Source organism: Convolutriloba macropyga, chromosome 5 (genome assembly GCF_964194025.1).
Source record: "Convolutriloba macropyga chromosome 5, txConMacr16.3, whole genome shotgun sequence".
NCBI lineage: Eukaryota > Metazoa > Xenacoelomorpha > Acoela > Convolutidae > Convolutriloba > Convolutriloba macropyga.
In genome coordinates, this window is record NC_134472.1 from 44,739,132 (window position 1) to 44,752,000 (window position 12,869).

The window sequence follows — 12,869 nt, forward strand, 5'->3', positions numbered from 1 at the left end:
TATTTCGTGAAAGCAGGCGAATGAAAACAATTAAAACAAGCAATTCTAAATTTCTGAGAACAATTTAGATCAGAATTTTCAGTTTTTTCATAAAACATCATTCATGCGAGAGTTGTTGATTGCCAGTGAACGAACCCCGCCGCCGAAGCGCAAGATGAGTTCACTCAATATGAAGGCCATCAAGATGGCGCAAACACCCCCAACATCTCAGATCATACTCCCACTGCCACGCGTGCGACGGGTGAAAAGTTTGAACGATATTGGAACAGTGGTGGCGGTGAAGGAGAGAAAGAAATCATTTCTACCAGTGGCCCACAGAATTCGCAAAATTAGCGTCGCACTTCGCAAGGTTAGCAGAAGGTTGCCCATATCTTTTGACCAGGTTGCTTTCATCATTTTTTTTTCATCAAGTTGCTGTAAAGTTGTTCTTCTCTTGCCACTCAATTAGCAAGGGCAACCACTCATAACTTTTCATCTAAACCAATGAGAGGAAGATAGATCAAAATTCACTTAATGCAAAACGACAGATGAGATCCAAATTTAATCCCTGTTCAAAGATCCCTGTTACTCGGGGCATCTGATCCAGGTTTAACATCATTAATCAACCGCAATTGCACCAAATAATGCTTTATTCATTTTGTTTATTGATGTAGAAGGAAAATTGACGTCGTTGTTCACCGTTTTTTAAAAGGCCTTCAAATCAAGCGTTTCACATAAGCCTCTAAGATACGAGAAGTTTCATACCTTCATTTACCTATATCTTTTTAAATGATAATAAATGAGCTTGCTTATCTTACCTGTGTGTTCATTATTTTAGAAGATATTTTTATCTCACTCATTTATTGTTGAATTGCAGAGCTTAGAAATTTTAAAACACATTACTTACATAAAAAAACTAAAAGAAGCATGGGAATTTTCATATGAAACCAACACCAGGGTCGAATCGTCACACTTAAGGATATCTGGAAGTACTTACCAAATTGGCTTTTAGTTACCTCGATCTCCCCAATTCCACTGTTTTTTGGAATCCAAAAACTTTTTGGATGCTGCAATTGATATAAAAATTTGAAAACAAAGTGTAACTATGGTCCGAACTCCATATCTTTGTCTACAAAAACTTACTAACAAATTGAAAAACAAGTAGACAGAAAAGTTTGACATTTCGTAATCATTAGCTATTAACTGAATATATTAAATAAGTTATTTTTTAATTTCATAGGACGCCCTTCAGGCTTGCCATTAGCCAGAATATGTCATTCGACTACAAAAAGAGGCAAATATATCCAGAAATCAAAAACTCAATTCAAAATTGGGAGAACGAGGTGTCGAAGCCGTTAAAACTCTGAGCTATTTTTTGTTACTAATATATCTGTTCGATGCTCTCATCTCCGAAGTTAACGCGACAATCATTAAAGTTTCAATGTGACCATAAAACAAAAGAAACTCAAAAAAAGGAAAATTTACGGAAACTGCGAATTTATTAAGAGAGCAACAAAGCCCTAATTAATGAAAACAACTAGTGTGAAGAATAGTTTTTTTCTCTAGAGATGCTACCTCTTTTTTCGGAAGCTACGCGACAATTTGACAGATTTAAGATAAAAAAGACGTCACAGTTCAAAAATTTATTGATTTTTGTACCTTTAATTAGTCTTTCATCACCTTAGCTTTCATGACCTTACCTTACATTCATTTGATTTTACTCATTTTCTGAATTGCAGAGCTTAGAAATTTTAAAACACATTACCTACATGAAAAACTAAAAGAAGCATGGGAATTTTCATATGAAACCATCACCGGGGTCGAATCGTCACACTTAAGGATATCTGAAAGTACTTACCAAATTGGCTTTTAGTTACCTCGATCACCCCAATTCCAATGTCTATTGGATTTCCAAAAACGATTTGGATGCTGCAATTGATATCAAAATTTGTAAAGACCATTACCTCTTTTTAAAGAAAAAACAGCTGTACCTTTCATTAGTAGAGTCTGATCCTTATGACTGCAAATTATCAAGGAAAATATGCGCAGGTCAAATTCGATAACAATTTTAAGAAAACCATCGTTGATGCCAATAAATTCAGAAGCTATTAGTCTAAATATTATGAGTATTCAGTTACTTAACCGTTAATTATCAATGGGCTCCAACTTTAGAGAGCATTTTAGAAAACTTTATTATAACACATAATGTGAAAGCCATAAAACCATCAGCTGCAAAATGCGAACCACAAAAGGATCAATATTTGCTTCTACAAAAGTGGATTGAAGATTTCAGAAATCATACTAAGTGCCATGTTGTTAAAAGGAAGAACCAAAATGGGGCAGAGTTCTAAAAACGATCAAATTTTTCAAAAAAAATTTGTTTCTAGGCGAACAAAATTAGCGTTCAAATCTGTAAATACACCCAATTTAATCCGCAAATGATGCCAAATAGAACACAATATGCTATACGCTTTTTTGTAGAAAGAACTACAAATGCAGAAAAAATATCAAAAATTCTATTGGCTTTTGAAAGAAATCTGTTTGAATCAGTTAAAGCCATAATCTATTCACTAAAAACAATCTTGATATAAAATTGTGTATTTCCTCAGGGCTAATGCGATCTGTTATTAAGGTAATCTTCATACGAAGCAACAAAAAATCACCTCAAAAGTGGGTGATCGTCAAAAAATCAAAAAAAAATTATATGAAAACCTGTGGTCTCAAAGGCGTGAATCAATTTAAAAAAATTACAACGGCTAGAAAAATGAGCCTTGCATTCCCAAGAAAACATTTAAATCTTGTATCTACAGTGACTAACCGACAGGTTGACAAAATTTAGAAAAAAGAAACAAAGATTAAAAGTTAATCAAAGCTTTCTTATAAAATACAAACAAAAAAAAACGAGGAAAACTGATCAGATTTGTCTGACGTTTAATTTTATTTTAGTGCTCATAAAAATGCCAGCCAGAAATAATTAGTTTGTGATAGAAATACACTTTTCCCGGTAGTTATGTCAAACAAAAAAAAACAAAATTTTGCTCATTTGTTTTTTAAGAAAGACATCGCCCCAATAGAATCATAACATTTTTTTGTAGTCAGAAACCACGATGAGACCATAAAAAGCTTTGACATTGGTTCACTTTAAATAATAACAAGCAATTGTTTCTAAGTAACCGCAGTAGGTGACTTGAAAACACGAATTTCACTATATAATAAATAAATGATGTACTATGGATACAATTTTTTTTAAGTTGGCGAAAAATCGACAAAATTTTTTATCAAGAAAACTGTTATAGGAAAAAACAACTAGCTCTCTTTTGAGTTTTTGAGATTGATTAAGCAGTTTTGTGGTCTTCACTTCCGGCAAATTTGAACAAAGTGGGCTAGAGTATTAAATTTGTTGCCACTTTTAAAAGGTTCTTTCTGACAGAAAGGTTCTTTCTGTCACTTTTATATTCAATATTTGTTCAATTTTTCGTCAACTTTCCCTAAATTCGTTCAATTTGTCATAGTGCAATTGTGAATAGTGTTAAATATTTTACCATATAAAATCCAAGGAGGTTTCATGAAGTGTGTCTTCTGAAAATTTCAGCTCAATATTTGCTAGATTTTTCAAAATTCAGAGGAATTTTCAAAAAATCTAGCAATTATTGTGCTGAAATTTTCAGAAGCCACACTTCATGAAACCTCCTTGGATTTTATGTGGTAAAATACTTAACACTATTCACTATTGTACCATGACAAATTTAACGGATTTAGGCAAAATTGACAAAAATTGAACAAATATTGAATTTAAAAGTGACAGAAAGAACCTAGAAAAGAACAGAAACAACAGATATGATCCAAATTTTCATAAAATTTTTAAACATGATAAATGCCTGGAAAACAAATTCCAAAAACTTATAAATTCTAAACACTGCACTGTACGAGATTTCTAATGTTAGCACTCACAACTCTCTACGAAGAATATTTCAATCGGCCAAAACTGACTGAAAAAAAAAACATTTTTAGCATATATTTCCCCACCAGCTTAAGTTTTCCCGTGTGTGTTTTTCAACCAGAGTATGTCAACAAGCATTTTTTTTATTTTAGCAGCTTTTATAAGAGAATTTATTGTTGCAAGATTTTTACAAGAATCGTTCAAGAATAATTTTGTTTTGCAATATCTTGTAACTTTGCCACTATCTTAAAAAGGCATTGTTCGAAAGAATCTGACAAGATCATTCAAGATTAACGTCTGTTTTCGACTTGGGTGCACAAAGGCGAAAAGATATAAGCGTAAATGAAATTGATCGCGAAACGGACTACACCTGCTAGTCCGAAAAAATTTGCTCTCCTCTGAAATTTGCCAATTAGACCCTGGCATTGTAACGCTATGTTATTGGAAACAAGGAACTTTACAGTTTTTCTCTTCTAAAGAATGCATCAATTTTTGTATTTTCAGATGGATGTGCCGTCCTCCTCAAAATTTACTTCCCAATTAACACCGGAGAGCCGAGATGAAGGTAAACTCAAACTTATTAGTACCCTGTAATTGGTTCACCTAAATCTAACGGATAATCTGAAACTTCTTTTCTATAGGAAGAGAACATTACGTTCAAATCAATGCCAATTAAGTATTGTCACTGAAACTCACAAAAAAGATTTAGTGACTGCTCATACAAAAAGGAACTTTCCTGCGTTTTGTTTAAAACATATTATTTATTAGTTTTTACAATTTTTAAGAAAATTAATACCATGCACCTATAAAAACTATATGTTTTTCGTAGAGTGCAAAATCAAAAATGCAAAATGAAGAAGGTCTCGTTTCAAATTGAATTACGAACATCGATTTTTGAAAGAAAAGATTATGAAATTTTAATCTCAATAGGGCAAAATGATACATATAAACCGCGGGATGCCAAAAAAACTATACGGGATACCAAAAAAACTATGATGATTGATACGATTTATCCTTCATCTGATTCCGACATTTTGCAAAGAAAATGTTTTGGTCAACAGTATCAAAAGCTTTTTGTAAGTCTAAGAACGTGCAGACAGTCGTTTTCGATTTCAAGAGTGTATAGTCAGTCTATTCGACTGAACTAGCGTAGCCATTGCGTCCACTGCACTTCTGTGCTTTCGAAATCTAAATTCTTTACCATTCAAAAGATTTGGAAACCAGTTTGTTGAAAACTTTTCAAATTTTCGGTAAAAAAAAATGTAATAATAATTTTTTGCATCAGATAAAAGTCCATCTTTGCACAATATTAAAACTTTGGCAACTTGGAGACAATCATGAAAAAATTCCTTTCAAAAAAACGTTCAATGAAAAGTTTACTTAAAACTCTAACAATTTGGAACTATTTGCCGGTTGTATAGTTTGCTTCGGCAGATATCTGTCCTGTAGTTTTTTTAATTCTGCAAAACATGAATGTTTCATTGAGATTGAAATTTGTATGCTCTCTGCTCATTTTCGATATCTCATGATTCGGGACAAAGCTCAGCGCTTCTTTTAGAAACGTACATTCAGGTGTTTGCCGGTTTCCAAATGGAAGATCTTCAATGATATATGGCGTTTTTTCGCGTTTATTTACTGTCATACATATTTACAGAGTAAGTATAGTGAAAAGGAAGTTGGGCAAATATTGACTTTCGTACCTTTGTTAGAGAAAAAACATCTCAGTTGGATTTAGAGACTTCTTTTTTCCCTCGTGACAGTGCCCCTGTTGGCGAATTGAAAAAAAAAATGGTTCATCGTCTCCAATAAATATTGTTTTTTACAATTTCTTTTGAAAACTTAATATTGAGTTTCCTGCAGACAACATTCGTTGCGTTTGCTTATAAAATTAAAGTTCCATGCGATGTAAATCATCTATTTTGACAGCATGCAGTGAGACTTATATGCTTGTGATCTACTTAGGACCGTTGTTATCAAGATTTATTCTATCGAATTTTGGTTTATTAAGATATATATTTTAAATTAATAATTAGAGTAGCTTTGTTTTTTGAAATTTTTAAATCCGCGTTTCAGTTAAACACATAGCCTCCAATTTTTCCTCCAGTTTTTCAATTATTACTTGTAATTCATCTTTATTTTTTACAGTGGAACGAATGTTTTGCAGTAAAATTTTCGATTTTGATTCAAGTTTATTTAAAATTGAATAAAATGTTTAACCTAGGCTAATATGGCAGGCTAATATGTCTTCCATCTTCTCCAAAAAAAATTAACAGTTCATTTCGTTATTTCACCTTGTTTAGTAAGAAACCAGAATAAAAGTTTTAAAAAATAATGAAAACAACGATTTCCTTTCCCTTTTAATTTTTTTATCAACCTTAAACCAGTGCTTATTATCCTGCAGCTTTCACAGGAGAACTCCTTATTCACTCCACTCAAACTCCTGTCCCTCTCTATATATGCGCTTCTCACAGCATGGAAGAGCCACGTGGATATATATAATGAAAACGCTCTTTTTTTAAAAAAAATTTTCGGCGCAGGTAACCTCTTGTTCAGTTTTCGGTTATCCGCTAGTGCCTCGATTATTTTTCTCCTTCTCAACCGTTACTCTGTAGTTGAGATTTTTTACCTCATGTTTTAGTAGCGTTATTTGTTCATTGTCTGTATTCACTGTACTGTTGATCTCACTTAAAGTGGCCTGCATCTCATCCATGTCCACTTGAAGAACAAAAACATAGCAGGACAAGTCCTGACGTACAATTCAAAGAATTTTCATTGACTAAACAGAAAACTAGACCAAGAACGGACTATGAATGGATTGGGGAAACCATTTAGAAAAAAATCCGATCCAAAAAATCTAGATTTAAATTTAGTGCGAAAAAATTTCACGCCGCAAAGCCACTCACTTTTTCGCTGACCAACATCACTACTCCAATTTGACTTCAAAAATCATGAAAATGTGTGAACAGATCTTCAAAAAAAGACAGCGCCCCAATACAATTTAAATTCTTTGAATTGTAAAAAAGAAATTATAGGCAAGTTATGGCAGAAAAAGGGAAGATTAAATGTGTTCAATGTATAGACATTATGTTATGAGAAGTATGCACAAAACAAGATCAAAAAGTATTGGCATGCGTAACGAAAGAAATTCAAGAAAGCATCAAGATCAAAAATAACTGATCAATAACCTTTTTTGTGTGTGTGTGTGGTAGTACCGTATCGTACATTTCTGTCAAGGTTGCGAATTGGGAAAGTCAAGAAAAATATAAAAGCAATAGTGTGCTAAACGGATAAATTGCAAATAATTGCAAAATACTTTTTATATAATGCCAATCTTGAATGTTAATTTGAATGTTATTGCAAGAATAGTGTAAAGTGCGACAGAAGAGATGTGTAGAAGTCCTTTTAACAGTCGCGCAATGTGTTGTGGAATAGATGAGAACAAAAATATGTGCATGGATGACACACATTTTCCAAAAAAAAATTTTTCAAGGCATAATTTCAAGGCACACCTTGTCAAGACATGCATGGTCTTGAAAAATCTTGCAAAACTTGAAACATCTTGCCTAGAACTTGAATTACGATTGTTTCATGCTAAATCTTGATAAGATCTGGGTATGACTTTATCAACATAAAAAGAAGCAAAACCAAAGAGCAGAACGGTTGGTAAATGCAATTTGTTGAGTAAAAGCAAAAAAAACGACATCGTAAAAGAACAGACACAATTAATTGACATACAAGCTCAAACGATCTCAGAACAAAACTATGTTATTGAAAAACAAAAACAGCAGATAGAAATGAAAGATAATGCAAATGCGTACCAGTATCGAATGGTTGAACAATTCCAATTGGAAGTGGGATTTTCACGGGACCAGAACAGTTCGCTATTGGAAAACTTAATGGGACCGAATATTCAAAATTGGACTAATTTTTTTGAGCCATCGGAACCCAAGTTTTTTTCCAAAAATTATTATCAGAAACACTAACCATCTTATAAATTCGGACAGCAAAAAAATACGGCAATATGATATTTCGTATGATACTGGGACTCATTCTTATCCCTCTGCAACAATTATTGATTAGGGACAAACAGTCGAACAGTAATCGCCAGGAGCAAAATGCCAATCGCTCATTTTTCATGCGGGTCATAATGGTATTGATAAAGGTGTTGCTGGGGTGGCCGCAGCATCTCAATTATGTGTAACTGTTACAAAAGCAATTAACAAGTTGAGACAAGTTCTACTTTCTGAAATTTCCACACTTAAAAATTGTCATCATGGCTGTGAATCCAATGATAATGAAATTGAAGAGTTCAATAAGAAACTGGGAAGTATTGCTTTGGACTTAAAGGGAACATTTAAATGGACAAAAGTAGAGCTTTTGAATTGCTTTACAACATCGGAAATATCTATTGATAGAGTTCACTTAAATTTCGCTGGTTTACAAAATATTGTCAAGAGTATACGGAACTAATATCAAAAGCATAAAATTTTTTTTGTCACAAAAACAACATTCAAATGAATAATTTATATTTTTGATTATGTCACACAACCAAAATCACGACCATTTCAATGTGAAATTTAGGTTCCGCTTTTATCGTTTTTTGAATGTTTGCGAAACAGATTTTTACACTTCATGCGTTTGCTCCTAAGCGGTGATATTCATCTTAATCCGGCTCCCTTTTCTCACATTCGTGAATCGGACGTGCTGATAGACATAGTTAAAAAGGATTGCAAAAATCTAAACATTTGCCTCTTCAATGCACGCAGTTTAAAAAACAGATATGACTTTTTAACTGAACTTTTGACAAATTTTACTCAAAACACAAAAGTGATCCTAACCGAAACTTGGTTGAATGAAACAGATTTTTATCCAATGAATTTTTTGAGTCCGAAACACAAAATTCATTCAAATTCAAGGTCATCACAGACAAGAGTGAATAAGGGTGGGGGTGTTGCCATCTGGGTTCCTAGGGACATATCTTCAAAACAACAAAATGATCTAAATGTACTCAATGAAGTACTTGCTTTTTTGAGTACTTGTGGGTGGAAATATGTGGGCTATCGATTAAAAAAATCCTAATTAATGCTTCATATTGTCCAAAAAAAACTTGGGAAAGTATTTCATTGACGAATTAACATCAGAACTTTCCTCGGCGTAATCAGTCACGGACGAAGTTTTGCTTTTTGGCGAAAATAATCTCAACTATTTCAACAAAAGAGAATCCATTTTATTGGACAAATTTGCGAGCAAATCTGGACTTACTTTATCAAACACAGAAAAACCAACAGGAGCCACGAGGCAAGTCGTAACACTAATCGATCATGGGTTTTTCAACAAAAACCAATTTCAAGAGGTTCAGCTTTCTTCCCCCATCAGTTGAGATGGATTACTTGATTGTTTTGTACACTACCAATTTTTTTGTTGAACCTAAAAATAGGAAGCGAAGTTTTATCAGTAGAAACAAAAGAAAGTACGATGCAAATAAATTTATCTTTCAATTCAGGACTGGAGTAACTTTTATCAATGTTAAGATGGAAATAACAGGTACAATGTAGTCATAAACGTTTTGAGTACTACTCTAGAGTTGCACGCCCCACTTATAAAAAGTTTTCAACCAGAAAGAAAAATTGCTGAAAAACATTGGTTAACAAAAGAGCTGAGAGAAGAAAATATGGAAAAACTTAGACTTTTCAATATCTGGAAAAAGAACCCATCGGAGCAAGCGCATACCAGTTTCAAATGTCAGAGAAATTTGTTTAATAGCCGTTTGAAAACAGCGCAAAACGAGATTTGCAAACAATTTCTCAATCAACGCCCAAAAAGTAAAGAACAATGGAGTTTCATCAAGAAAAAAATTAGCAAAGAACGGGAGTGTCTCGTCATAGACAAACTAATCGATGGTGAAAGAGAAGTAGAAAATGAACTTGATATCGCAAATTGTCTCAATAGAAGTTTTAAAAAATTAGGCTTATACAATGGACAAAAAGTGAGCGCTCAAAATTTTTCTCGCATAGAAGGAACTCTAAGATGCTATCAATTCACTCGACAAAAATAAGTCTCCTGGTCCATGCGTTTTTAATGCTTTGGCAATCAAGGCAGCAAAGCTTGCAATCGGAACAGCTTTTCAGTTTGTTTTTAACACATGCATTAGCCAAAATGTTTTCTCAGAAAATCTGAAACTTGCATTCATTAGTCCAGTCTACAAAAAAGGAGATCTAAAAAAATGTAAGAACTATAGGCCTGTCTCAAATACTTCGATGTTTGCAAAACTCTTTGAGCATATACTTCTCAATCATGTTAACGAATCTATATCAAAAAGAAAACACTTTGAACGGTACACAGTTTGGATTTCAAAAACATAAGTTTTCTACAGATGCTGTTTTACACTTGATTTAAGCATTAAAAGAAAACTATGGTAACTTAAAAAAAATCAGTTGCTGTTTTTTTTTGATCTAACTAAAGCATTTATTTCAATATCTCACAAAATTTTAATCCAAAAGATTGAAGCGTACGGTTTTTCAGAAACCGCAGTTGACTTATTTCCTTCATTTCTTAAAAACAGAGAGCAGTGGGTTAAGATAAATGATTTTTATTCAGAATGGATGGAAACAAATCATGGTGTTGCACAGGGCACGGTTTTAGGGCCATTAGTATTTCTTCTCTACATTAATGAATTTCGAGAAAAAGAACAAGAAAACTTCGACATAATTTGCTGATGACACAAGTTTCCATTTTAGCAGAAACAATGTCGGCTAACTGAAAAAATGTGTGTCTGAAATACTGGAGAAAACAGATAATTATCTAAAGCAAAACAAATAACCATGAATACCGGTAAAATTGAACTTCTTTGCGTCTCAAAAGAAAATGAAAATTTCCATCCATTAGTTTTTCGGGGACAAGAAATTAAGCCACAAAATCACTGCAGGTACTTGGGTACAAAGATTGATTCTAAATTAAACTTTCAAGTACAACTCAAAAAAGTCCTATCAAATACGGCCACAGAGATTAGATCCATATCCTTTATACGTTATCAGTTACCCCTGAAAGCACGATTGATGCTATTCAAATCCCTAGTCCTTTCTCAATTAACCATCAGTAGTCTTTTTATTCAGAACTTGAATTTCTTTGCAATGCAGCGAATTAATAGACAAATCAATTGGAGAATTAAGATTTGCTATATGAGAAAAAAGTTGGAGAGATCTAGAGATCTCTTAGTAAAATCTGACGTTTTGCCTGCAGAATTTTTAATAAGCCAGATGAGTGTTTCAAAACTTGGGAATGATATTTCGTTATTGAAATCAGACGCCACTGAAAAGTTTCTTTCTGTGTGGTAATGTCTTAGTGAGAAAAAACATTAGAACGGAACAGCTAATTCCCCTAAGGTCGAGCAGTCGATCATTACAAAAAAGAAGCATCCAAAAATGGAATAAACTTCCGCGTGAAGTCCGGACTGTCAGGTGACGCTCACAGTTTAAACGCATGTTAAAACAGCATCTGCTCCAACAATTGAAACTTGTACCGTTGGAAAGGAACGTTTGTTGCTTCAAAAGTAATTTTTACCTTTATAAAAACGAAACCACCAATTTTGATTCTTAAAATTGTACTAATTTTGCATATATTTTTTTAATCTTGTGATCTTTAACCCCTGGTTTATATTTTCAATTTACTTGTTTAAAAAAACGAACCAAGAAAAATTCTTGAGAGCTCTTGATACTCTTGATAAAATCTTGACCAATCTTGATAACATTTTTCTTTAAATCCGACCAGTGTTTGATGTCATCAGTTAGTGATGAGTTCAACTACTGAGAGTTCCTCCGTTAAAATTCTAAAAGTCGAATTTTTGAATTGACTTTTGAAATTGAGATGACTTTCCGACATAGCTCTCTTTGTCTATTCAATGTAAATGCTTTTTTGGAACTCGGAATCCCGAAATGCAAATGGAGGAGGGAAAAACACGAAATTATACTGTAAAATCCTCCAAAGTCAATTATTATTATTTTTTTTATTTTTTATTATTATTAAACTGACTTGGTACCCGTTATGCGGGAATCACTTTTTTAATTAATTACAAAAACAGGACCAATTAACAGGATACTGATAGTATTCAAAGTTCAAAGCCTTTAATTTCAACAGAGAGTTCAGCTGTTTCCCAAATAACACTGTTGGACATGTCCAGTCAAAAGTTGAGATGTTATTTCGCTGGGTGAGAACTTTTGCATATTTCACAACTCTCAAGACAAAATACTCTTCCAATTTGACCGATTTCGTCCAATTAAAATTGGTCCTCAAAAATTGTTTTGCTGCAGAACGGTTACTGCGTGGTCCCTTGAAAACTTTCCAATAATCATCAAACTCAAGGGCAGTATCACAGTTGTAAATTTTGTTCAGCATAAGAAGATCATTTCGAACCAAAAGAAAACTAATTGGCAACAAATTGTTGTAAATGAGGCTCTGATTGTGGTCACTATCCGTAAAAAATTCATATTCAAAGCCCACTTGAGCGCTCGTCTTTGCATCTCTTCTAGTTTTGTGCAGTTTGGCCAATTCGAGAACCATACATTTGACGCGTAAAGGAGAATTTATAAAATGTAACTTTTGTATAAACTTACTTTTACTCTCGTATTTGTAGAAAAGGGAACGTTTCTCTTAAGAAAAAAAGCTTTTGTTGTGCCTCTGATAGCCGCTGACTGACATGACTGTCCCATTTCAAATTATTAGTAATAACTATACCAAGATCATTCACCGAAGATTTGCATGTAATTGCTGTATCATCTGCATACAAGTGGACACTACACTGATCTAACTTTTTAACAAATATAGCTTCAAATTTTGCATTGTTGAATTCCATTCTGTTTTTTTTTGACCATTTGATAGCTTTGTTTAAATCATTTTGTTTAAATCATTTAAATCATCGTTAATTTGACTGGAGAAACTTTTTTCTGACACTCCT

General features: G+C 33.1%; 1 protein-coding gene across 4 annotated transcripts in view; it reads left to right on the top strand.

Moving 5' to 3' along the window:
• The window catches only part of LOC142339412 (uncharacterized), a 44,788-nt gene that overhangs the window by 26,694 nt on the left and 5,225 nt on the right, over positions 1–12,869 (top strand). For all 4 annotated transcript variants that reach the window (XM_075389433.1, XM_075389434.1, XM_075389432.1 and 1 more), the window contains 2 exons: positions 127–349; positions 4,424–4,484. In XM_075389433.1, the coding sequence (XP_075245548.1) occupies positions 127–349; positions 4,424–4,484 (284 nt within the window). The remainder of the gene's footprint in view (positions 1–126; positions 350–4,423; positions 4,485–12,869) is intronic.